Here is a 21,107-nt window from a genome sequence, read left to right as displayed (position 1 = left end):
CGGTATTACGGCACACTCTACACGGGCGGTAGGGGCCTCCTGGGCCATTCGGCACCAGGCTTCGGCACACCAAGTGTGTAAGGCGGCCACTTGGACTAGCCCACACTCGTTTACGAAACACTACAGGGTTCATACCCAGTCCTCAGCGGACGCGAGCCTGGGTAGATGTGTTCTGCAGGCGGCAGTGCCCCAAGTATAGGGGCCTGTCTGCACAATATTCGTCCATTGCTTCCCACCCAGGGACTGCTTTGGGACGTCCCATGGTCCTGTGTCCCCCAATGAGGCGACAGAGTAAAGGAGATTTTTGTGTACTCACCGTAAAATCTCTTTCTCTTAGCCTCTAATTGGGGGACACAGCTCCCACCCTGTTGCCCTTTACGGGCCGTTGTTACTGTTGAGTTCTCATATTGTTCTTTGAGCTCGTACATAGTGGCCTTCTTATAGACAGGTCTATGTTATTCATGTTACGTTCCTCCTACTGCTTTTGCACAAAACTGGAGAAGGCTGACGCCGTCCAGGGGTGTATACTGCAGAGGAGGAGCCACGGTTAATCTTTTTCAGATTATGCATAGTGTCGCCTCCTAGTGGACAGCAGCATAACATCCATGGTCCTGTGTCCCCCAATTAGAGGCTAAGAGAAAGAGATTTTACGGTGAGTACACAAAAATCTCGTTTTCCTAACATCTCAAATTCAGAAATACAGTAACAGGATCAGTGAAGACCTATATATTTGTGTGTGTGTGTGTGTGTGTGTGTGTGTTCTGGAATGTGATTCAGCACAAACATGTTCCCTCCCTTCTCCCCTCTTCGTAGACTGTGAAGAAATATGATGTGAAGCATTTAGTGAGCTGTTTAGCTATTTAAAAACACATTTTTCAAACTTTATACATATCATCTGTCCTATTGATTTATGCAGATTGTTTTATTTCTATCCCAAAAACTTTATACATATCATCTGTCCTATTGATTTATGCAGATTGTTTTATTTCTATCCCAAATTATACAGTGCATGATTCTCTATTCTTGCAAGAATTACAATATACTTATTTTTTTACAGGACAAAATTATTTTGAGAGCGAATTTACATAATTACAAAATGTCTAAGAAGCATCTTATGAAGTCAGCTGTATTTGAGCATTTCACAGTGACTCAAGATAATAAACATTTTGTGTGTCAGTGTATAAGTGACCCAGATGAAAACAAATGCTGTAATGACAAAATCATTGCATACTCAGGCAGTGGTAAAAATGCTCCTTCAAGAACTTCCAATCTAAAAAGACATTTAAAACACTGCCACCCAGAAGTTTACAAAGCTGTGATTGAAAAAGATCACAGCAGCACCAAGAAACCAGAGACCAGCACTTCCCATCAGGCAAAGGAGGAGGAAAGAGTGTCTCAAACGTCAGTTACAAGATATTTTGTAAGTGACAGAGTTACTGTAACAATAACAGCAGATGTGTTTAAAAGACAGCTCATCGAGCTTGTTGTGAAGGACAGTCTAGCATTATCATTATTTGCACAACCAGCTTTTACAGCTCTTAGTGGAGAAATGGCTCTCAAACTTGGTGTTTTTCTGGAAAGAGAAAGTTTTAGAAAATTAGTGATTGAAGAAGCCCTTAACCAAAAGGAAGATCTTAAAAAGACTCTCAAGAGACGCTTTGTATTTCTTAAAATGGATGCCTGCACACGTCACAGAGTGAACTATTTTGCTATCAACGTTCGATATGTTTGTGACAACAAAAAAATTGTTACTAAGACACTGGCAGTAAAAGATACTAAAGCTCATCACAGCAGCCTGTTTCTCCAGACCTTAGTGGAAAAAGTTTTGCAAGATTATGAACTCAAAAAAGAACAGGTTCTTGCTATTGTAACTGATAATGCTTCAAACATGATAAGTACAGTTACACTGATGAATGAGAATAATGAAGGTGAACAGCAGCTAGAAGAACATTTCACCTTCAGTATGTTGGAGATGGAAGGCCACAGTCCTGTTCCCATAACGGAGGAACAAACATATTATTACAGAAGAACAGCAAAATGATTGTTTACAATTAGTTGATCTTGTTGAAGCTCCTTCACACCTCTTTCCTATTCCTCACAAGCGCAGTATTGTGCACACGCTGCAGTTGGCAATAAGGGATACTCTGCAAGAGGGACATGCTGGGACTCTGATTAGCAAAGTGAGGAAATTGGCTATTGCTGCCAGAACCCCTAAAATTGATTCCATCTTGAAGAAACGTGCTGGAAAAGGGGCAATTGTGGATCAAGCCCCTCGGTGGGGCCACACCTATTTAATGAATGAGCGATTGCTTGAGCTGAAACCCTTCCTTGTAGATATGGCCAACCCTCAGGTAACACTACATGAAGGTCAATGGACACAGGTGGCTGAATTGAAGGAATTGCTTCACCCATTTACAGTGACTAAAAAGTTACAAGCTGAGGATTTAACTCATGGCATTTTTATAAAGGAGTGAAAGAACTTGTTGTTTTGCCTGTCCCAAAGAGGAGGTTTAATCGCAGATGGCATTGCTGCTTCAATGAAATCGAGAGAGACACTGCTATTAGAAAATAAAATTCTTCTGGCAGCTGTTTATGTGGATACGAGTCATCGTATAATGCTGGATGATCAACAGCTTACTAAAGGAAAAGAAGCTCTGATAGCAGTTAGGATGAGTGGGCTACAGGACGGCCAAGAGCAAGAGGACTCGGGTCCTGCCAGTGCTGCTGCTGCCGTTTTTGGACGACATGGAGCAGGCAAAGCATTGCTGCAGGGAAAAAAGATTCCACTCCCATAGAAAACAGATTGACCATATTTCAGCAAAATTTTTCACTCTCTCTCAAAGAAGTAGAAGAGTTCAGTCGTTCATCAAAACTGACTGTGCACGAGGCAATTCCTTTATACCCTGAAATTGTTAGAGACGTTGCCCATGTGGTTACTGCTTTGCCACCAACCCAAGTTAGTGTACAGAGGTTGTTCTCTAGCCTTAAAATAATTAGGTCAGATTTGAGGTCATCTATGAAGGAGGATCTGATGGAGGCGATACTATTTCTCAGAACAAATTCATAGACTGCACAAATGCTATTCAGTACGTTTTTATTGAAAACTGTTTTTTTCTACTTACTGCAGAGTGTATAATACATTGTAAATATGCAAATTTTTGTTCTAAAGTTGTAATCTAATAAATATATTTTATGTTCTATCTAAATGGCTTGATTATTGTATCATTATAAAGATTAAAAGTCTGATGTTACCATTTTACTACAGTAAATTTATCACTTAAACATGAGCCATGTATGAGGGAGTCGGAGTTGGAGTCTGTGTCATGGGAATTGAGGAGTCGGAGGTTTGGCTTACTGACTCCACCGCCCCGTGTGCCCTACAAAATGCACATATCTGGGCAACTTTGTGACAATTAGAAAACCTTTAAAACATTGGAGCTGATTCACTAAGCTACTATGCCAGAAATGTGTCCTAAAATAGACAACACATTCTGAAATAGGATGTCTTGGGAAGGTTTGATCGTTGCATTCCTTTAGAGGCAGCGGATTGGCTGTGGGTCTCATATGTCATAACAATGTCACATGAGTCCTGGCACCAACATTGCTGGAATGGCTCCATAACAGGAGATCTGTATATGGTGTTTTTATGTTACACGGGTGAATATAGTATTCAAGAAGGTGGTTGTTCAAGTAGCAAACAACCCCTTTAATTTTTGCAAAAAAAAAAAATAATGTCCTTCTCACCTATCACTATATTTATTATAAAGTGGCTTGCAAAAGTTTTCACTACAATTTTTAGTTATTTAATTCCATGAATGTAATTTATGCCTATATTTTTCTCGCTTTACTTCACCAACTTAGACTATTTAATGCTGATGTATCTTACACATATCCGATTACAAAATATTTAACCCCTTCATGACCTTGGGATTTTCCATTTTTCTGTGTTCGTTTTTCGCTCCCCTCCTTCCCAGAGCCATAACTTTTATTTTTTTCCATCAATATGGCCATGTGAGGGCTTATTTTTTGCAGGACGAGTTGTACTTTTGAACGACATCATTGGTTTTAGCATGTCGTGTACTAGAAAACTGGAAAAAAATTGCGGTGAAATTACAAAAAATTTGCAATCCCACATTTGTTTTTTGTTTGGCTTTTTTGCTAGGTTCACTAAATTGTAAAACTGACTTGATATTATGATTTTCCAGGTCATTACGAGTTCGTAGACGCCAAATATGACTAGGTTACATTTTATCTAAGTGGTGAAAAAAAATTCCAAACTTTGCTTAAAAAAACCCCACAAATTGCGCCATTTTCCGATACCCGTAGCGTCTCCATTTTTTGTGATATGGGGTCGGGTGAGGGCTTATTTTTTGCCTTCCAAGCTGACATTTTTATTTATACCACTTTTGTACAGATACGTTCTTTTGATCGCCCGTTATTGCATTTTAATGCAATGTCACGGCGACCAAAAAGACGTAATTCTGGCGTTTTTTATTTTTTTCTCGCTACGCCGTTTAGCGATCATGTTAATGCTTTTCTTTATTGATAGATCGGGCAAATCTGAACGCGGCGATACCAAATATGTGTAGGTTTGATTTTTTTTTATTGATTTAAACTTTTACATTTTTTTATTTTTTTCACATTTTTTTTTTACTTTTTTTTTTTTACTTTGGCCATGCTTCAATAGCCTCCATGGGAGGCTAGCAGCTGGCACAACTGGATCGGCTCTGCTACATAGCAGTGATCATCAGATGCAGCAGAAATGCAGGTGTGCTATGAGCGCCGACCTCAGGGTGGCGCTCACAGCTAGCGGGGATCAGTTACAATGCAGAGGCATCGTTGACCCCCGATCATGTGACGCATCGCGGCCGGAAGCGGTAGTTAAATGCCGCTCTCTGCGTTTGACAGCGGCATTTAACTAGTTAATAGCGGCGGGTGAATCACGATTTCACCCGCCGCTATTGCGGGCAAGTGTCACCTGTTCAAAACAGCTGACATGTCCCGGCTTTGATGCGGGCTCACCGGGGCTTTTGACCTCGGACGTACTATCCCGTCCGAGGTCAGAAGGGGGTTAAACACAGGTTTTAATGTAGCAAAATAGGTAAAAATATAAGGGGATGATTACTTTTGCAAGCCATTGTATGTTTTAGAAACAAGGGGCATAGCATATTGAAGAGCGTTGGAAGTAAGGGGCATGGCCTAAATTGTAATCCTATGCACCACAATTTGGCACAATGTACTTGGTCCAAGTAAGCCAACTAATAGGTGATGAAACTTTGGCCTCAGCCTTGGCTCCAGTCTTGATAAAGATGTTACTTCAGTAAGATGCACCAAAATCATTAAGATTTGTGTAATTCTTAATGTATGTGGCACATTGTTTAACGGTTATGTGCCAGTGTAAGAATTGTATTCCGGTCAAGGATTGTAGTCCAGTAATGTTGCAATTGTTGCCAATTGTGACCTACCGTATTTTCCGGCGTATAAGACGACTTTTTAACCCCTAAAAATTGTCCCAAAAGTCGGGGGTCGTCTTATACGCCGGGTACGGCGTGTGCAGGCAGCGATCCTGGATGTTCCCAGGGTCTGAAGGAGAGGAGACTCTCCTTCAGGCCCTGGGATCCATATTCATGTTAAAAATAAAGAATAAAAATAAAAAATATGTATATACTCACCCCTCCGAGAAGCCTGGCTCTCACCGGTGTAAGCGTCTGCCTCCGTTCCTAAGAATTGCACAGCGTGAAGGACCTTCGATGACGTCACGGTCAGGTGACTGGTCACATGAGCGGTCACGGACCAATCACAGGCCAGTCACCTGACCGTGACATCATCGAGGGTCCTTCATGCTGCAATTCTTAGGAACGGAGGCAGACGCTTACACCGGTGAGAGCCAGGCTTCTCGGAAGGGTGAGTATATACATATTTTTTATTTTTATTCTTTATTTTTAACATGAATATGGATCCCAGGGCCTGAAGGAGAGTCTCCTCTCCTTCAGACCCTGGGAACCACACGCTGTATAAGATGACTGGGCGTATAAGATGACCCCAGTCTTATACAGCGGGCATATCCCAAATTCCATATTTTATATGGAAAAGTTGGGGGTCGTCTTATACGCCCAGTCGTCTTATACACCAGAAAATACGGTAATTTTTTTAATTTATTTATTTTTTAAATTCTGTATTTAGAATTTTCAAAATTATAAAGAGAATAGCATATAAGAACTTACATCTCCAAAAAAAAATCACGATAATGGAACAGCGAGATTGAGCAGACCCGCCGATAAATGGAAAGAACAAGAGATGTAAGTCCGTAAATATGTTTAACTAAAAAACACAACTTTCAGGTATAAAATATGGCACAAGTAAACTAATATGTGTAGCTCAAGAGATCAGGAACAAGAAATCCGGAACGTTTACAGAGTTGAGACAAATTAGAACGTTTGAGGCAATGATAATCGAGACAAAAACCATGGCGAGTAGTAGAGAGTATAATGAAGACTAAGTTGAAATGTAGTAACTAACTTAGAGCTCGGGTCCAATCACCGCGGCTCTAGGGCAACACAAAATAGCGCAAAAGGTCGGATTACAGGGAGAGGTGCGTATGGTAGAGTCATGTGGGAGAAGATGAAAAGCTTTGCCAGGGAAGGAATTTTTCATGTGTACGTGATTCCCAACTGGACAATTCTTCCATCCTACTTATATCATGGACTTTGTTTACCCATTCACTCAATGTAGGGGGAGACGTTTGTCTCCAATGTAATGAAATCAGGTGTTTTGCTGTGGCTACCAAACAGAGGAAGCAGGTCATGTTTCTAAGGCTGGGTTCACATTGCGTTAACAGCAGCCCGTTCAACACATACGTTAACGGCGGTGCTGTTAACGCAAGTGCCGGTATGGCAGCGTGCTAGCGCAGATAAGGCATCTGCTAGCTCTATCTGCGCTAGCGGTGACGGACCCGGAAACGCTGCAGCCCGCGTCTCGGGGTCCGTCACTCAATAACGGCACATCGCTAGCGCTCGCCCATTGTGGGCGTGCGCTAGCGATGCGTCTGACATTGGATTCAATGGCGGCGTTAACGGACTGTGTTATGCCGCGGTATAACGTAGTCCGTCTAAAGGACGGATTTAACGCAAAGTGAACCCGGCCTTAGGGTTATAAGAGTTTGTGGGGAGCGACGGCAGGACTTCTTGGGGAGTTAAAAAATTTTTAATTATACCCATCCAGCGGAGGAACTTAAATATCTCATCCCAGTATTTAGAGATTATTGGACACTGCCAAAAGATTTGGAAAAAGGAGCCCACCGACTTCAAACATCTCCAACAGAGTGGGGAATCAGACAGGCCTAGGTGGTGGAGTCTTTCAGGGGTTCTACACCAGCGTGAAAGGATTTTAAAGGCGTTTTCCTGTAACAAAACACATCTTGAAAAACCATGTGAATTACCCAGAACCTGTCTTGTCTCTCGAGGAGACAAAGACAAGTTAAGTTCTGCTTCCCATGAGGATAGATATAACGGTTTGAAATGAGTGGAGGGAGAAATAAGGTTGGCGTATAGTTTAGAGATAAGTATAGCGGCGGACCTGTACCGACCAAGTATGAAAGAGGCCTGAATGAGCGTTTAATTAAAATAAAAAAAATGGAAAAAAAAGCCGTGGGCTCCCGCGCAATTTTCTGCGCCAGTGGGGGAAAGCCGATGGCCAGGGGCCAATATTTGTAGCCTGGGAAGGGGTTAATACCCATGGTCCCTCCCGGGCTATGAATATCAGCCCGCCGCTGTCTGCGTAGCCTTTACTGGCTATTAAAATAGGGGGACCCCAAAAAAATGACGTGGGGTCCCCCTATATTTTATAGCCAGAAAGGCTACGCAGACAGCTGTGGGCTGATTTTCATAGCCTAGAGAGGGGCCATGAATATTGCCCCCCCCGGCTACAAATACCAGTTTTCAGCCGCCCCAGAAATGGCACATCTGTAAGATGTGCTAATTCTGGCACTTAGCCCCTCTCTTCCCACTCCCGTGTAGCGGTGGGATATGGGGTAATAAGGGTTTTTTGCCACCTTGCTATTGTAAGGTGACATTAAGCCGGGTTAATAATGAAGCGTCAATTTGACGACTATCCATTATTAATCCAATAATAAAACGTACACACATTAGGAAAAAAGTATTTTAATATTCTTCATTTAACCACACTTACCATACTTCAGCGCCTGCAAAAAACGTAAAATAATAAATCGTATACTCCCTTTCCACCGTAGTCCAATTAATAACGAGTGTCCCACGACGATCTCCCCTATAGAACAGTGACATCGGGTGATGTCACTGCTCTATAGGACCTTCAGTGACGCACTGACAGGAGACAATGGCTCCTGCAGTGCATCACTGAGAAGTTACTAGAGTTCAGAGTCTCACTTTATGGCAATTGCTGCGTGGGAAAATTTCTCACACAGCAATGCCAAAAGTGAGACTAGGGACTAATTTTTTACAGTGGCGGAGGAATACAGTGCGGAAGGATACCTTCCTCCCGTCATTGTATTCCTGGAGCCCCTAGAGAGCAGCTGGTGCTGCCGTTCTCCATGGGACACTCGTGGATTTCTGCGGATCAGGGAGTATATTGTTTGTTTGTTATTTTTATATTTTTTACAGATGACACTGGCTTTGGGAAACAAAGTGACAAGTGATGGTGAGTATGTACTCTGTTATATTTACTGTATGTATGTATTGTATGTAATGTATGAATGTACTGTATGTAGTATGTATGTAGTATCTATGTAGTATGTATGTTGTATGTATGTATTATGTTGTATGTATGTAGTATGTGTGTATGTAGTATGTATGTAGTATGTATGTATGTAGTATGTATGTAGTATGGATGTAGTATGTTGTATGTATGTCGTATGTATGTTGTATGGATGTATGTATGTAGTATGTATGTATGTTGTATGTATGTGGTACGTTGTATGTATGTATGTAGTATGTATATTCTATCCCTTAATTGTTAGTTATCTGTTTTCCTTCTTCTCCCCCTTCTACTGATTTTATACTCCGCTATTCTAGAACTGATCTAAAAATGAAAATGGTGCTCTCTGGAATGTTGGGATCTGGGTTTAGGGTGGGTTAGGAAATTGAAGTTGTTGCTTTGTCTACATTTTATACTATGGAATTATTGTGTCATTTATGTTATTTGAAAGATGGAAAATTGGTATCTGGATTTTTTTCAAGAAAAAATATTTGATTTAAAAAAGAATTCTGGCACAAACTAATTAAGTGGATCAACATATGTCCAATTGTGCTACGGGCACTTCATCATAATGAAACAACCAATCCCATACCAAATGATGTATAGGACAAAGAAGAGATCCCAGCCATTATAATAAAAAAGTCAAATTTTATTAATTACGCCGTAAAAGCAATGTAATAAAAAAGCAAAATGCTAGAGGACGCTAGAGCACATCACAATAAAATTATCAAATTCCCAATAAAGAGGGTCATGCAGGATGCAACAAATTGCTATACATAACCACAACTGAATTGATGGTATAAAGTAATAGTATTGTGCCGTAATGTGCGCATATTATGTGCAGTCATAATATCAATACATGCTAGACTATATAATGTCCATAATTATATGTTGGGACCCCTTTGAGAGACAAGAAATCCATGAAATAGTATCACCTATTCTGTACACCGTTAGGATGTGGCCAGGAGAAATTAAAAGAAGGAAATAGCCTTGTGTATCGTAACACAAAGATACACAGGAGACATGTCACAATAAATAATCACATTGTCTCCATAACAACCCATCTAGATGTTCCAGACGATAATAGTGTAAGAAAGATAGTTACCAAGTAGATCGTGATGGTGCTCGTGGCGTCCCCTCACCCCGACACGCGTTTCGCCGCCAGCTTCTTCTTGTTGGGATCTCTTCTTTGTCCTATACATCATTTGGTATGGGATTGGTTGTTTCACAAACTAATTAAACCAGGAGTTTTCTCTAACAGTCTAAAATCATTTTCAGGAATCTACCTCATTAAAAAACAGTGCAGTCCATGTGTAAACTGTCTGAAAGCTAAACTGCTTTTGTAAATCAGTCCAAATGTTTATAAATTTGGCTCATCTTTTGGCTGTCTAGTCTACGTTTACACCATCTCTTGGTTGTCTTATTTTGCACCAATAATTTGCGACAGAATTTTTGCACACGGGCACATTCCAATCTATGTCCCCTTCTGTATACACCACAGCATTTTTCCATTTAGACCAGGCCCCCCTTGTCAAACACGTAAAAAAAGCACCAAAAATGTAATGCAAGGCATGTTCGCCAGTGTTTTTTACGCAAATTTTGGAAGAATTGTTCACTGATTTCTAAAGAAGAAAAATACATTTTTGAAACCTCAAATTCTTATGATCTACAAAATGTAGTTTACAAAAAGATCAAACATTTTTTTTGTTAATGCAGAAAGAATCTATCTTGACCACCATTGGTATTTTGGAAGAACCTTTGGGAAATGCCCGTCTTCACACTACTCGCCTCATTGCTGCCTTGCTTCAAGCCAATACGTCCAGTATTAACCAGGAGCTCTGCAGACTCCGGACCATGGATCTATTACTTGTAAGTTTCTGAGAATTATTCATTATTATTTTTATGTTATGCTGTCAAGAGAATAATATATTTGTTATGAATAGAGGTAAATGTTTTTGTTATGCTTGCATCTTTTATTTTATTTTTTATACTGACAACAATGCATGTGACGTCCCTCCAGTAAGGATCATGCTTTTGCTGTTCTTGTACATGTCTTTGTTTATATCAGGTTTTGGAAAAATAATAAAATAACTTGCCCAGGGCCAATGTGTTTGCTCATAAATGTAAAGGAAGATTTGATATGAGAAAAGAGTGTTCATTCATGAGACCGCTATCCTTCCCAACTCATTTTGTCCTAGTGTTGATATGTTTACAATGGGAAGAGTGGAGAAAACTGCAGCCATTTATGCTGATAACAAAAGTAGCCTTTGTTGAAATTCAATTACCCAATCATCGCCCTCCCTGACTTCATCACTTGATTGTGTCCGGAGGCCCCGATATGCATCAGATGGTCAACCAGTTCTGGTAAAATCAGCAGGTTTGGACAACTGTCCTCTAATGTGCATTGGGGGGTGGGGGGGCTATCGTTTGAGGATTTAAAAGGGTTGTCCCATGAACAAAATACACTTTAGTAATAAAAAATATTAGTAAAAATAAATTCCACAAATGGATGTGTTAAAAAAAAATATAAAAAAAAATTGTTCCTGTGCCACTTTGTTAGCGCACACGGGCGGAGACACATTCACCTCGAAAGCCACCATGCAAAACTCGCTGACTGTGTCGTCCCAGTCGCTGCGAGCTACAATCAGGGCCACTGCCTTCAGAGTATCAATGCACAGCAGGCACAGGCCACATCTAGCTCCGTCGTGTCTAGAATGGAGTTGCTCCTGTGAGGCATGATGTCAAGGGAAAGGGAGGAGCCTCATGGAATACACCGCTGTACTCATAACAGGCAGTTGCTGTGCACATGTGAGGCGAAGAGAGAAGTGTGAAAATGAGAGGCGTGAGGTGAAAATGAGAGGCGTGAGGTCGAAATGAGAGGCATGAGGTGAAAATGAGAGGAGTGAGGGGGAAAATGAGTGAGGGAAAAAGAGGAGTGAGGGGAAAATGAGAGGCGTGATGAGAAAATGAGAGGAGTGAGGGGGAAAATGAGAGAAGTGATCGGAAAATGATAGGTGTGAGGGGTAAAAGGAGAGGCGTGATGGGAAAATGAGAGAAGTGAGGTGCTGCTGTGTATAGAGAAGAGTGAGGCGCTGCAGGTGGAGGCCACATTCACACGTTCAGTATTTGGTCAGTATTTTACCTCAGTATTTATAAGCCAAAACCAAGAGTGGGAGAAAAATACAGAAGCGGTGACGTGTTTCTAATATACTTTTCCTCTGATTGTTTTACTCCAGGTTTTAGCTTACAAATACTGAGGTAAAAATACTGACCAAATAACGTGTGAACGAGGTCTAAAGGAGAAAAGTGTGGTGCACAAGAAGTAGGCTGTGTATACAATATGCTTTATTGCAATTAGTGCAATTTCTCTCGGGATCAAGTATTTCCAATTGTATATGGAAGAGGAGTGTGTGGTGCTGCCGGAGCAGGCAACTATAAAGGAGAAAATCCAACATATGAAAAAATTGGAGCACAGTCCAAAAAATATATAACCAAAATATAAATTTATTAAAGTAACAAACAACACTTAATAAAAGACTAGGATCAGGTAATAAAAACAGAAACAATAGTGTCCAGACTTAAAACAAAATCATTGCCAATGGATAAAGTGCTCAAGTGCCGCAGGGAAAAACACCCAGGTCAACCAATAGTAAGGATCATTGTATCCCAATGGCAATAGTAGTATGCGCGCTATGCCATTTAAAACCCGGGACCCCATGCTCTTATACATGCTTACCCTGTTACCAAGTCAGGAAACGTGTCTCGCCGCCACCGACGCGCGTTTCACCTCTTTCTCAAGACCGCACTAAGGGGTTAAAAGATACGTTTTACAATGGAATATGTTGGGAAAAAGCTTTTTTGTGAAATGTTTTTTAAAAAAAGTTTTTAAGTCTTTTCTTTAGTAGAGTGCATTAACCCCTTAATCCCATATGACGTACTATCCCGTCGAGGTGACCTGGGACATAATTCCCAGGCACGGGATAGAAGGTTATAAGTGACACCGAGTGTCAGCTGATTATTACAGCTGACATCCGGCACTATGCGCCAGGAGCCGTCACAGACCGCTCCCGGCACATTAACCCCCGAAACACTGCGATCAAACATGATTGCAGCGTTCCGGCGGCATAAGGAAGCATCGCACAGGGAGAGGGCTCCCTGCGTGCTTCCCTGAGACCCTCAGGGTCTCCTATGTCCTCCTCCATGCAGGCCCTGGATCCAAAATGGGCTTCTTCCGGGTCCTGCAGGGAGGTTGCTCGGAAGAGCCTGCTTAGAGCAGGCGCCGTCACGCCTGGAGCACTGCCTGTCAGATCGCTGATCTGACACAGTGCTTCGCAAAGTGTCAGATCAGCGATCTGACACTATACTGTGATGTCACACACTGGGACAAAGTAAAAAAAAAATTTTCACATGTGTAAAAAAATAAATAAATAAATTCCTAAATAATGGAAAAAAAATTGTTCCAATAAATAAATTTCTTTATCTAAATAAAAAAAAAACAATAAAAGTACACATATTTAGTATCACCGCATCCGTAACGACCCAAACTATAACACTGTCCCACTAGTTAACCCCTTCAGTGAACACCGTAAAAAAAAAATCCCTGAGGCAAAAACAACGCTTAATTAACCTACCGCCAAACAAAAAGTGGAATAACACACGATCAAAAAGACGGATATAAATAACCATGGTACCGCTGAAAACGTCATCTTGTCCTGCAAAAAACGAGCCGTGATACAGAATCATCAGCGAAAAAATAAAAAAGTTATAGTCCTCAGAATAAAGCGATGCAAATTTAATTATTTTTTATATAAAATTGTTTTTATCGTATAAAAGCGCCAAAACATAAAAAAGTGATGTAAATGAGGTATCGCTGTAATCGTACTGACCCGAAAAATAAAACTGCTTTATCAATTTTATCAAACGTGGAACGGTATAAACCCCCCCCCCCCCAAAAAAAAAAGAAATTGATGAATAGCTGGTTTTTGGTCATTCTGCCTCACAAAAATCGGAATAAAAAGCGATCAAAAAATGTCACGTGTCCGAAAATGGTACCAATAAAAACGTCAACTCGTCCCGGAAAAAATAAGACCTCACATGACTGTGCACCAAAATATGGAAAAATTATAGCTCTCAAAATGTGGAGACGCAAAAACTATTTTTTTGCAATAATAAGCGTCTTTTAGTGTGTGACGGCTGCCAATAATAAAAATCCGCTAAAAAACCCGCTATAAAAGTAAATCAAACCCCCCTTCATCACCCCCTTAGTTAGGGAAAAATAATAAAATTTACAAAATGAATTTATTTTCATTTTCCAATTAGGGTTAGGGCTAAAGTTAGGGTTGGGGCTAAAGTTAGGGTTAGGGTTTGGATTACATTTACGGTTGGGATTAGGGTTGGGATTAGGGTTAGGGGTGTGGTTAGGGTTATGGTTGGGATTAGGGTTAGGGGTGTGTTGGAGTTAGGGGTGTGGTTAGGGTTAGGATTAGGGTTAGGGGTGTGTTGGGGTTAGGGGTGTGGTTAGGGTAAGGGGCATGTTCGGGTTAGGGGTGTGGTTAGGGTTATGGTTAGAGTTGGGATTAGGGTTAGAGGTGTGTTTGGGTTAGGGTTTCAGTTAGAATTGGGGGTTTTCCACTGTTTAGGAACATCAGGGGCTCTCCAAACGCGGCATGGCGTCCGATCTCAATTCCAGCCATTTCTGCATTGCGAAAGTAAAGCAGTGTTCCTTCCCTTCCGAGCTCTCCCGTGCGCCAAAACAGGGGTTTACCCCAACATATGGGGTATCAGCGTACTCAGGACAAATTGGACAACAACTTTTGGGGTCCAATTTCTCTAATTACCCTTGGTAAAATAAAAATTTGAGGGGCTGAAAAATCATTTTTGTGGGAAAAAAATGATTTTTTTATTTTCACGGCTCTGGTTTATAAACTGTAGTGAAACACTTGGGGGTTCAAAGTTCTCACAACACATCTAGGTAAGTTCCTTGGGGGGTCTAGTTTCCAATATGGGGTCACTTGTGGGGGGTTTCTACTGTTTAGGTACATCAGGGGCTCTGCAAATGCAATGTGACGCCTGCAGACCAATCCATCTAAGTCTGCATTCCAAACGGTGCTCCTTCCCTTCCGAGCTCTGCCATGTGCCCAAACGGTGGTTCCCCCTCCACATATGGGGTATCAGCGTACTCAGGACAAATTGGACAACAACCTTTCGGGTCCAATTTCTCCTGTTACCCTTGGGAAAATACAAAACTGTTGGCGAAAAGATAATTTTTGTGGAAAAATATGATTTTTATTTTTACAGCTCTACATTATAAACTTCTGTGAACCACTTGGTGGGTCAAAGTGCTCACCACACATCTAGATAAGTTCCTTAGGGGGTCTACTTTCCAAAATGGTGTCACTTGTGGGGGGTTTCAATGTTTAGGCCCATCAGGGGCTCTCCAAACGCGACATGGTGTCCTATCTCAATTCCAGTCAATTTTGCATTGAAAAGTCAAATGGTTTATCCCTACATATGGGGTATCAGCGTACTCAGGACAAATTGTACAACAACGTTTGGGGTCCAATTTCTCCTGTTACCCTTGGTAAAATAAAACAAATTGGAGCTGAAGTAAATTTTTTGTGAAAAAAAGTTAAATGTTCATTTTTTTTTTAAACATTCCAAAAATTCCTTTGAAATACCTGAAGGGTTAATAAACTTCTTGAATGTGGTTTTGAGCACCTTGATGGGTGCAGTTTTCAGTATGGTGTCACACTTGGGTATTTTCTATCATATAGACCCCTCAAAGTGACTTGAAATGTGATGTGGTCCCTAAAAAAAAAAAAAAAATGTTGTAAAAATGAGAAATTGCTGGTCAACTTTTAACCCTTCTAACTCCCTTACAAAAAAAAATTTGGTTCCAAAATAGTGCTGATGTAAAGTAGACATGTGGGAAATGTTACTTATTAAGTATTTTGTGTGACATATCTCTGTGATTTAAGAGCATAAAAATTCAAAGTTGGAAAATTGTGAAATTTTCTCCAAATTTCCATTTTTTTCACAAATAAACACAGGTAGTATCAAATAAATGTTACCACTATCATGAAGTACAATATGTCACGAGAAAACAATCTCAGAATCATGAGGATCCGTTAAAGCGTTCCAGAGTTATAACCTCATAAAGGGACAGTGGTCAGAATTGTAAAAATTGGCCCATTAGGTCATTGACGTGCAAACCACCCAGGGTTAAGGGGTTAAATACACAGTGACAGGCAACATGCTGTTCATGATGAGACAACTCTTAGGCTGGAGTCACACTCGGCGTAAGACAATACGGTCCGTTTTTTATGGCCGTAATATGGAGAAATGTTCCCAAAATAGTGATCCGTATGTCCTCCGTAGGCCGGGTGTGTCAGCGTATTTTGCGCATGGCATCCTCCGTATGTAATCCGTATGGCATCCGTACTGCGATATTTTCTCGCAGGCTTGCAAAACAGACATCTAATGGATTTATGTGCTCAAATGTTCGGGAAAACATATATACAGTATATATATATATATATATATATATATATATATATGTCATTGAGACACATATATATAAATTATGTATTTATATTTAATTCAGCGCGATATCTGTGAAAAGCCGGTAATTCAATTGCCGGCTTTTCATTTCTCCTTCACAAACCCGACATGATATGAGACATGGTTTACTTACAGTAAACCATCTCATATCCCCATTTTTTTTCATATTCCACACTACTAATGTTAGTAGTGTGTATGTGCAAAATTTGGGCGCTGTAGCTGCTAAAATAAAGGGTTAAATGGCGGAAAAAATTGGCGTGGGCTCCCACGCAATTTTCTCCGCCAGAGTGGTAAAGCCAGTGACTGACGGCAGATATTAATAGCCAGGAGAGGGTCCATGGTTATTGGCCCCCCGTGGCTAAAAAAATCTGCCACCCCAGAAAAGGCACATCTGGAAGATGCGCCTATTCTGGCACTTGGCCACTCTCTTCCCACTCCCGTGTAGCGGTGGGATATGGGGTAATGAAGGGTTAATGCCACCTTGCTATTGTAAGGTGACATTAAGCCAGATTAATAATGGAGAGGCGTCAATTATGTCACCTATCCATTATTAATCCAATTGTCTGAAAGGGTTAAAAAACACACACACACATTATTAAAAATTATTTTAATGAAATAAACACACAGGTTGTTTTAATATTTTATTGCTCTCTCAATCCACCTAAGACCCTCGCTTGGCAAAAAAATAAACCCACAATATACATACCCTCTGATGAACCGTCGCGTCCCACGAGGTAATCCATCTGAAGGGGTTAAAATATTTTACAAGCAGGAGCCCTGCTAATGCAGCTGTGCTCGTGCTTGTAAGCCCCGGCGAATGAAGGAAATGTAGGTCAATTACCTATAGTTACCTTCAATCGCGGTGATGTGCCCCCTGGTGGATGTCCTCATATGACCTGGAGCGTGGGAAAAAGTTCCCAGGCTGCAGTTCATGAGGACAACCTGCAGGGGGCGCATCACCGCGACTGAAGGTAACTATAGGTAATTGACCTACATTTCCTTCATTCGCCGGGGCTTACAAGCACGAGCACAGCTGCATTAGCAGGGCTCCTGCTTGTAAAATATTTTAACCCCTTCAGATGGATTACCTCGTGGGACGTGACGGTACATCAGAGGGTATGTATATTGTGGGTTTATTTTTTTGCCAAGCGAGGGTCTTAGGTGGATTGAGAGAGCAATAAAATATTAAAACAACCTGTGTGTTTATTTCATTAAAATAATTTTTAATAATGTGTGTGTGTGTGTTTTAACCCTTTCAGACAATTGGATTAATAATACATAGGTGACATAATTGACGCCTCTCCATTATTAATCTGGCTTAATGTCACCTTACAATAGCAAGGTGGCATTAACCCTTCATTACCCCATATCCCACCGCTACACGGGAGTGGGAAGAGAGTGGCCAAGTGCCAGAATAGGCGCATCTTCCAGATGTGCCTTTTCTGGGGTGGCTGGGGGCAGATGTTTTTAGCCACGGGGGGGCCAATAACCATGGACCCTCTCCTGGCTATTAATATCTGCCCTCAGTCACTGGCTTTACCGCTCTGGCGGAGAAAATTGCGCGGGAGCCCACGCCAATTTTTTCCGCGATTTAACCCTTTATTTCAGCAGCTACAGCGCTGAAATTTTGCACATACACACTACTAACATTAGTAGTGTGGAATATGCAAAAAAAAAGGGGATATGAGATGGTTTACTGTATGTAAACCATGTCTCATATCCTGTCGGGTTTGGGAAGGAGAAATGAAAAGCCAGCAATTGAATTACCGGCTTTTCACTAACACCGCTGCATATTTCTCGCAAGTCACACTGCTGGTCCGTGTGGAATCCAGATTTTTCTCGCCCCCATAGACTTTCATTGGCGTTTTTTTGCGCAATACGCTGACAAATGCAGCATGCTGCGATTTTGTACAGCCGTAGAAAGCCGTATAATTCTGAACCGTAATATACGGCTGATAGGAGCAGCCCCATTGAGAATAATTGTGCCGTTTGTTTGGCGAGTTTTACGGACATATTTTCTGCTCTCTTACGTCCGTAAAACTCGCTAGTGTGACGCCGGCCTTACTCTTGCAGCCTTTTAAAAAGTTTTTGTTTTGTTTGCAACGTCTTAACTGTCTAAGGGTATGTGTCTATGTTCAGGAAACGCTGCGTTTTTGACGCAGCGCTGAGCCGCAGCGTCAAAAATGCAGCGTCCAGATGTTACAGCATAGTGGAGGGGATTTAATGAAATCCCGTCTCCATTGTGCAGGAAAAAACGCATGCGTTTTTCCTGCGAAAACGCACATGCGGTGCGTTTTTTAAGAACGCAGCATGTTGCTACAATGAGCAAAACACGCAGGAACACCGAAGGGTGACCTGCCAGTGACCTCAGGTGCATTTTTGGTCAGGATTTTACTTGCAAAAAATCCTGACCAAAGCCTGAAGCAAAACTGAACGTGGACACATACCCTAAGAGTCCGAAAAACAATGGAAGCAAAATAATAACAATAATCTTTATCAAGGTTTATAAGAGACAATAAGATAAAACAAGATGAAAATGGGAGTGACCACACTCGCCCAGAACTCAATATAAAATACTAGATGGTGGCCCGATTGTAACGCATCGGGTATGCTAGAATATGTATGTATGTGTGTATATAGCAGCCACATAGTGTATAGCACAGGCCACGTAGTATATAGGAGCCATGTAGTATATAGCAGACAAATACTACGTGGCCTGTGCCATATACTATGTGGCTGCTATATACATACATACATACATATTGTGGAATAGCCGATTCGTTAATACAAGCCACGCAGTATATAACAGTGGCCACACAGTGTATAACAGCCCAAACAGTATATAACACAGCCCACGTACTATATAACACAGCCTATGCAGTATATAGCAGCCACGCAGTATATAACACAGGCACACAGGCAACGTAGTATATAGCACAGGCGACGCAGTATATAACACCGGGCACGTAGTATATAGCACAGCCCACGCAGTATATCACACAGCCCACGCAGTATGTAACACTGCCCATGTAGTATATAGCAGCCACGCGGTATATAACACTGCCCACGTAGTATATAGCAGCCATGTAGTATATAACGCAGCCCTCGCAGTATATAACAGTGGTCACGTAGTATATAGCAGCCACGCGGTATATAACACAGCCCACGTAGTATTTAGCAGTGTGGGCACCACATCCCTGTTAAAAAAATAATAAAATAATTGAAATAAAAAATAGTTCTATACTCACCCGCCGGGATCCAGCGAAGCTCTGGCGATGCGCGCGCGGCTGCCTCCATCTTCTGTTCCCAGGATGCATTGCGAAATTACCCAGATGACTTAGTGGTCTCGCTAATTCTTCTGGGTAATTTCGCAATGCATCTCTGGGAACGGAAGATGGCGGCAGGCGCGAGCGCAACGTCGGACGACGGAGGGTGAGAATAGCAGGTTTTTTGTTTTTTTATTATTTTTAACATTAGATCTTTTTACTATTGATGCTGCATAGGCCATGACAGGCAGCTGGCGAGACCAATCAGCGATGCGGGATTTCCATTACAGACAGACAGACGGACGGAAGTACCCCTTAGACAATATATATATAGATATATAGAATAGGCTCAGGAGCATGTGCACAGGTCAGAATTCCCAATGTAGATCTGTATGTAATCATACCAAAATAGTGGCAACATTGGTCAAGGAAAACCATATAGAAAACAGCTGAACATCAGAATGTAAAGGAATTATGCAATTATGGAATGTTCAAAGTCCATATAGAAAAGGTAAAATAGCACGAATTAAGGCGATAAGGGATAAATATCAATAAGAGAGGATTGGTTGTAGAAGCCTGGGGAGAGTGGGGTGCAGAGCTGTGATTGTGAGCACATCTGCCTATCTTTATCATCTACTACTATTTATTAAGTTACTTAAAGGGGTCTTTAAGGTTTATATTGTTGAATTACTGCCTATAATACCTATTGTATCAATACTATACATGTGACTTTAATAGGGCAATATAAAGCAGTATAGGGTCAGCCTTCGAGGACTGGGACCGCCAGCATTGCTGGTGTATTCAGGTGCCAACCTCCCTGGTTAGGTAGTTCTGTTGTTAAGGGCAAAGCTTGAAGGGTGATTTGGTGCACCCTGGTATTGCCAGATATCAGATTAGGGCTTGCATCACGTAGGCGCCCTTTCTTCTTTATCTTGGATTTTCACATGTTTTATATACATGTTATTCGATTATTTTTTGGTATTTTAATGCATATCTAACAAATGTATGTTTTTAAAGTTTTTTTTTCTGTTAGCAACCCCCTCCCCCTTTTCTTCAACTTAGTAACAGGGAACTTATGTCTCCTAAATAATGCTGCATAAAATGAAGTATCTAAATTCTCACTTCCATATATCCTCTAGGACTTATTTTTTAGGTACACTTGGAATAACTTTCTACACATCCAGGTGGAGATGTGCATAGCAGCAATCCTCTCCCACTCTCTGCATAGTGGAAAAAGTTATGATGCTGTGGAGGAGAAAGCAAACTTGGAGGCTCCTAACGTCAGCACTGAAAATGCAGAGACTTTAGTACCTGAGCAGGAGGATCTTATGGTTCCACATGTAAGTCAGAATATTCATTGTAAAATACTCTGCTCGGTAACAGCTATTCTTTTATTGTTGCTACTGCCATGTCTAGAATGTCATCACATAATGTGACAGATTTCTACCTGTTCCAGCTTTTTCAGGAGTGCTGCTTGGTTCAAAGAATATTGGATGCATGGGAAACAAATGATAAGATTCAGTGAGTACCAGCAATTGTGTCACAACTTAC

General features: G+C 41.2%; 1 protein-coding gene across 3 annotated transcripts in view; it reads left to right on the top strand.

The window, feature by feature from the left end:
* Positions 1 to 21,107, top strand: part of PPP6R2 (protein phosphatase 6 regulatory subunit 2) — a 204,396-nt gene that overhangs the window by 119,992 nt on the left and 63,297 nt on the right. For all 3 annotated transcript variants that reach the window (XM_077264346.1, XM_077264348.1, XM_077264347.1), the window contains exons 10-12: positions 10,447 to 10,599; positions 20,696 to 20,896; positions 21,013 to 21,077. In XM_077264346.1, the coding sequence (XP_077120461.1) occupies positions 10,447 to 10,599; positions 20,696 to 20,896; positions 21,013 to 21,077 (419 nt within the window). The remainder of the gene's footprint in view (positions 1 to 10,446; positions 10,600 to 20,695; positions 20,897 to 21,012; positions 21,078 to 21,107) is intronic.

This window comes from Ranitomeya variabilis, chromosome 5, assembly GCF_051348905.1.
Source record: "Ranitomeya variabilis isolate aRanVar5 chromosome 5, aRanVar5.hap1, whole genome shotgun sequence".
In the NCBI taxonomy this organism is placed as follows: domain Eukaryota; kingdom Metazoa; phylum Chordata; class Amphibia; order Anura; family Dendrobatidae; genus Ranitomeya; species Ranitomeya variabilis.
The sequence above is the reverse complement of the archived record's forward strand: the minus strand, read 5'-3'. Positions and strand labels throughout refer to the sequence as shown.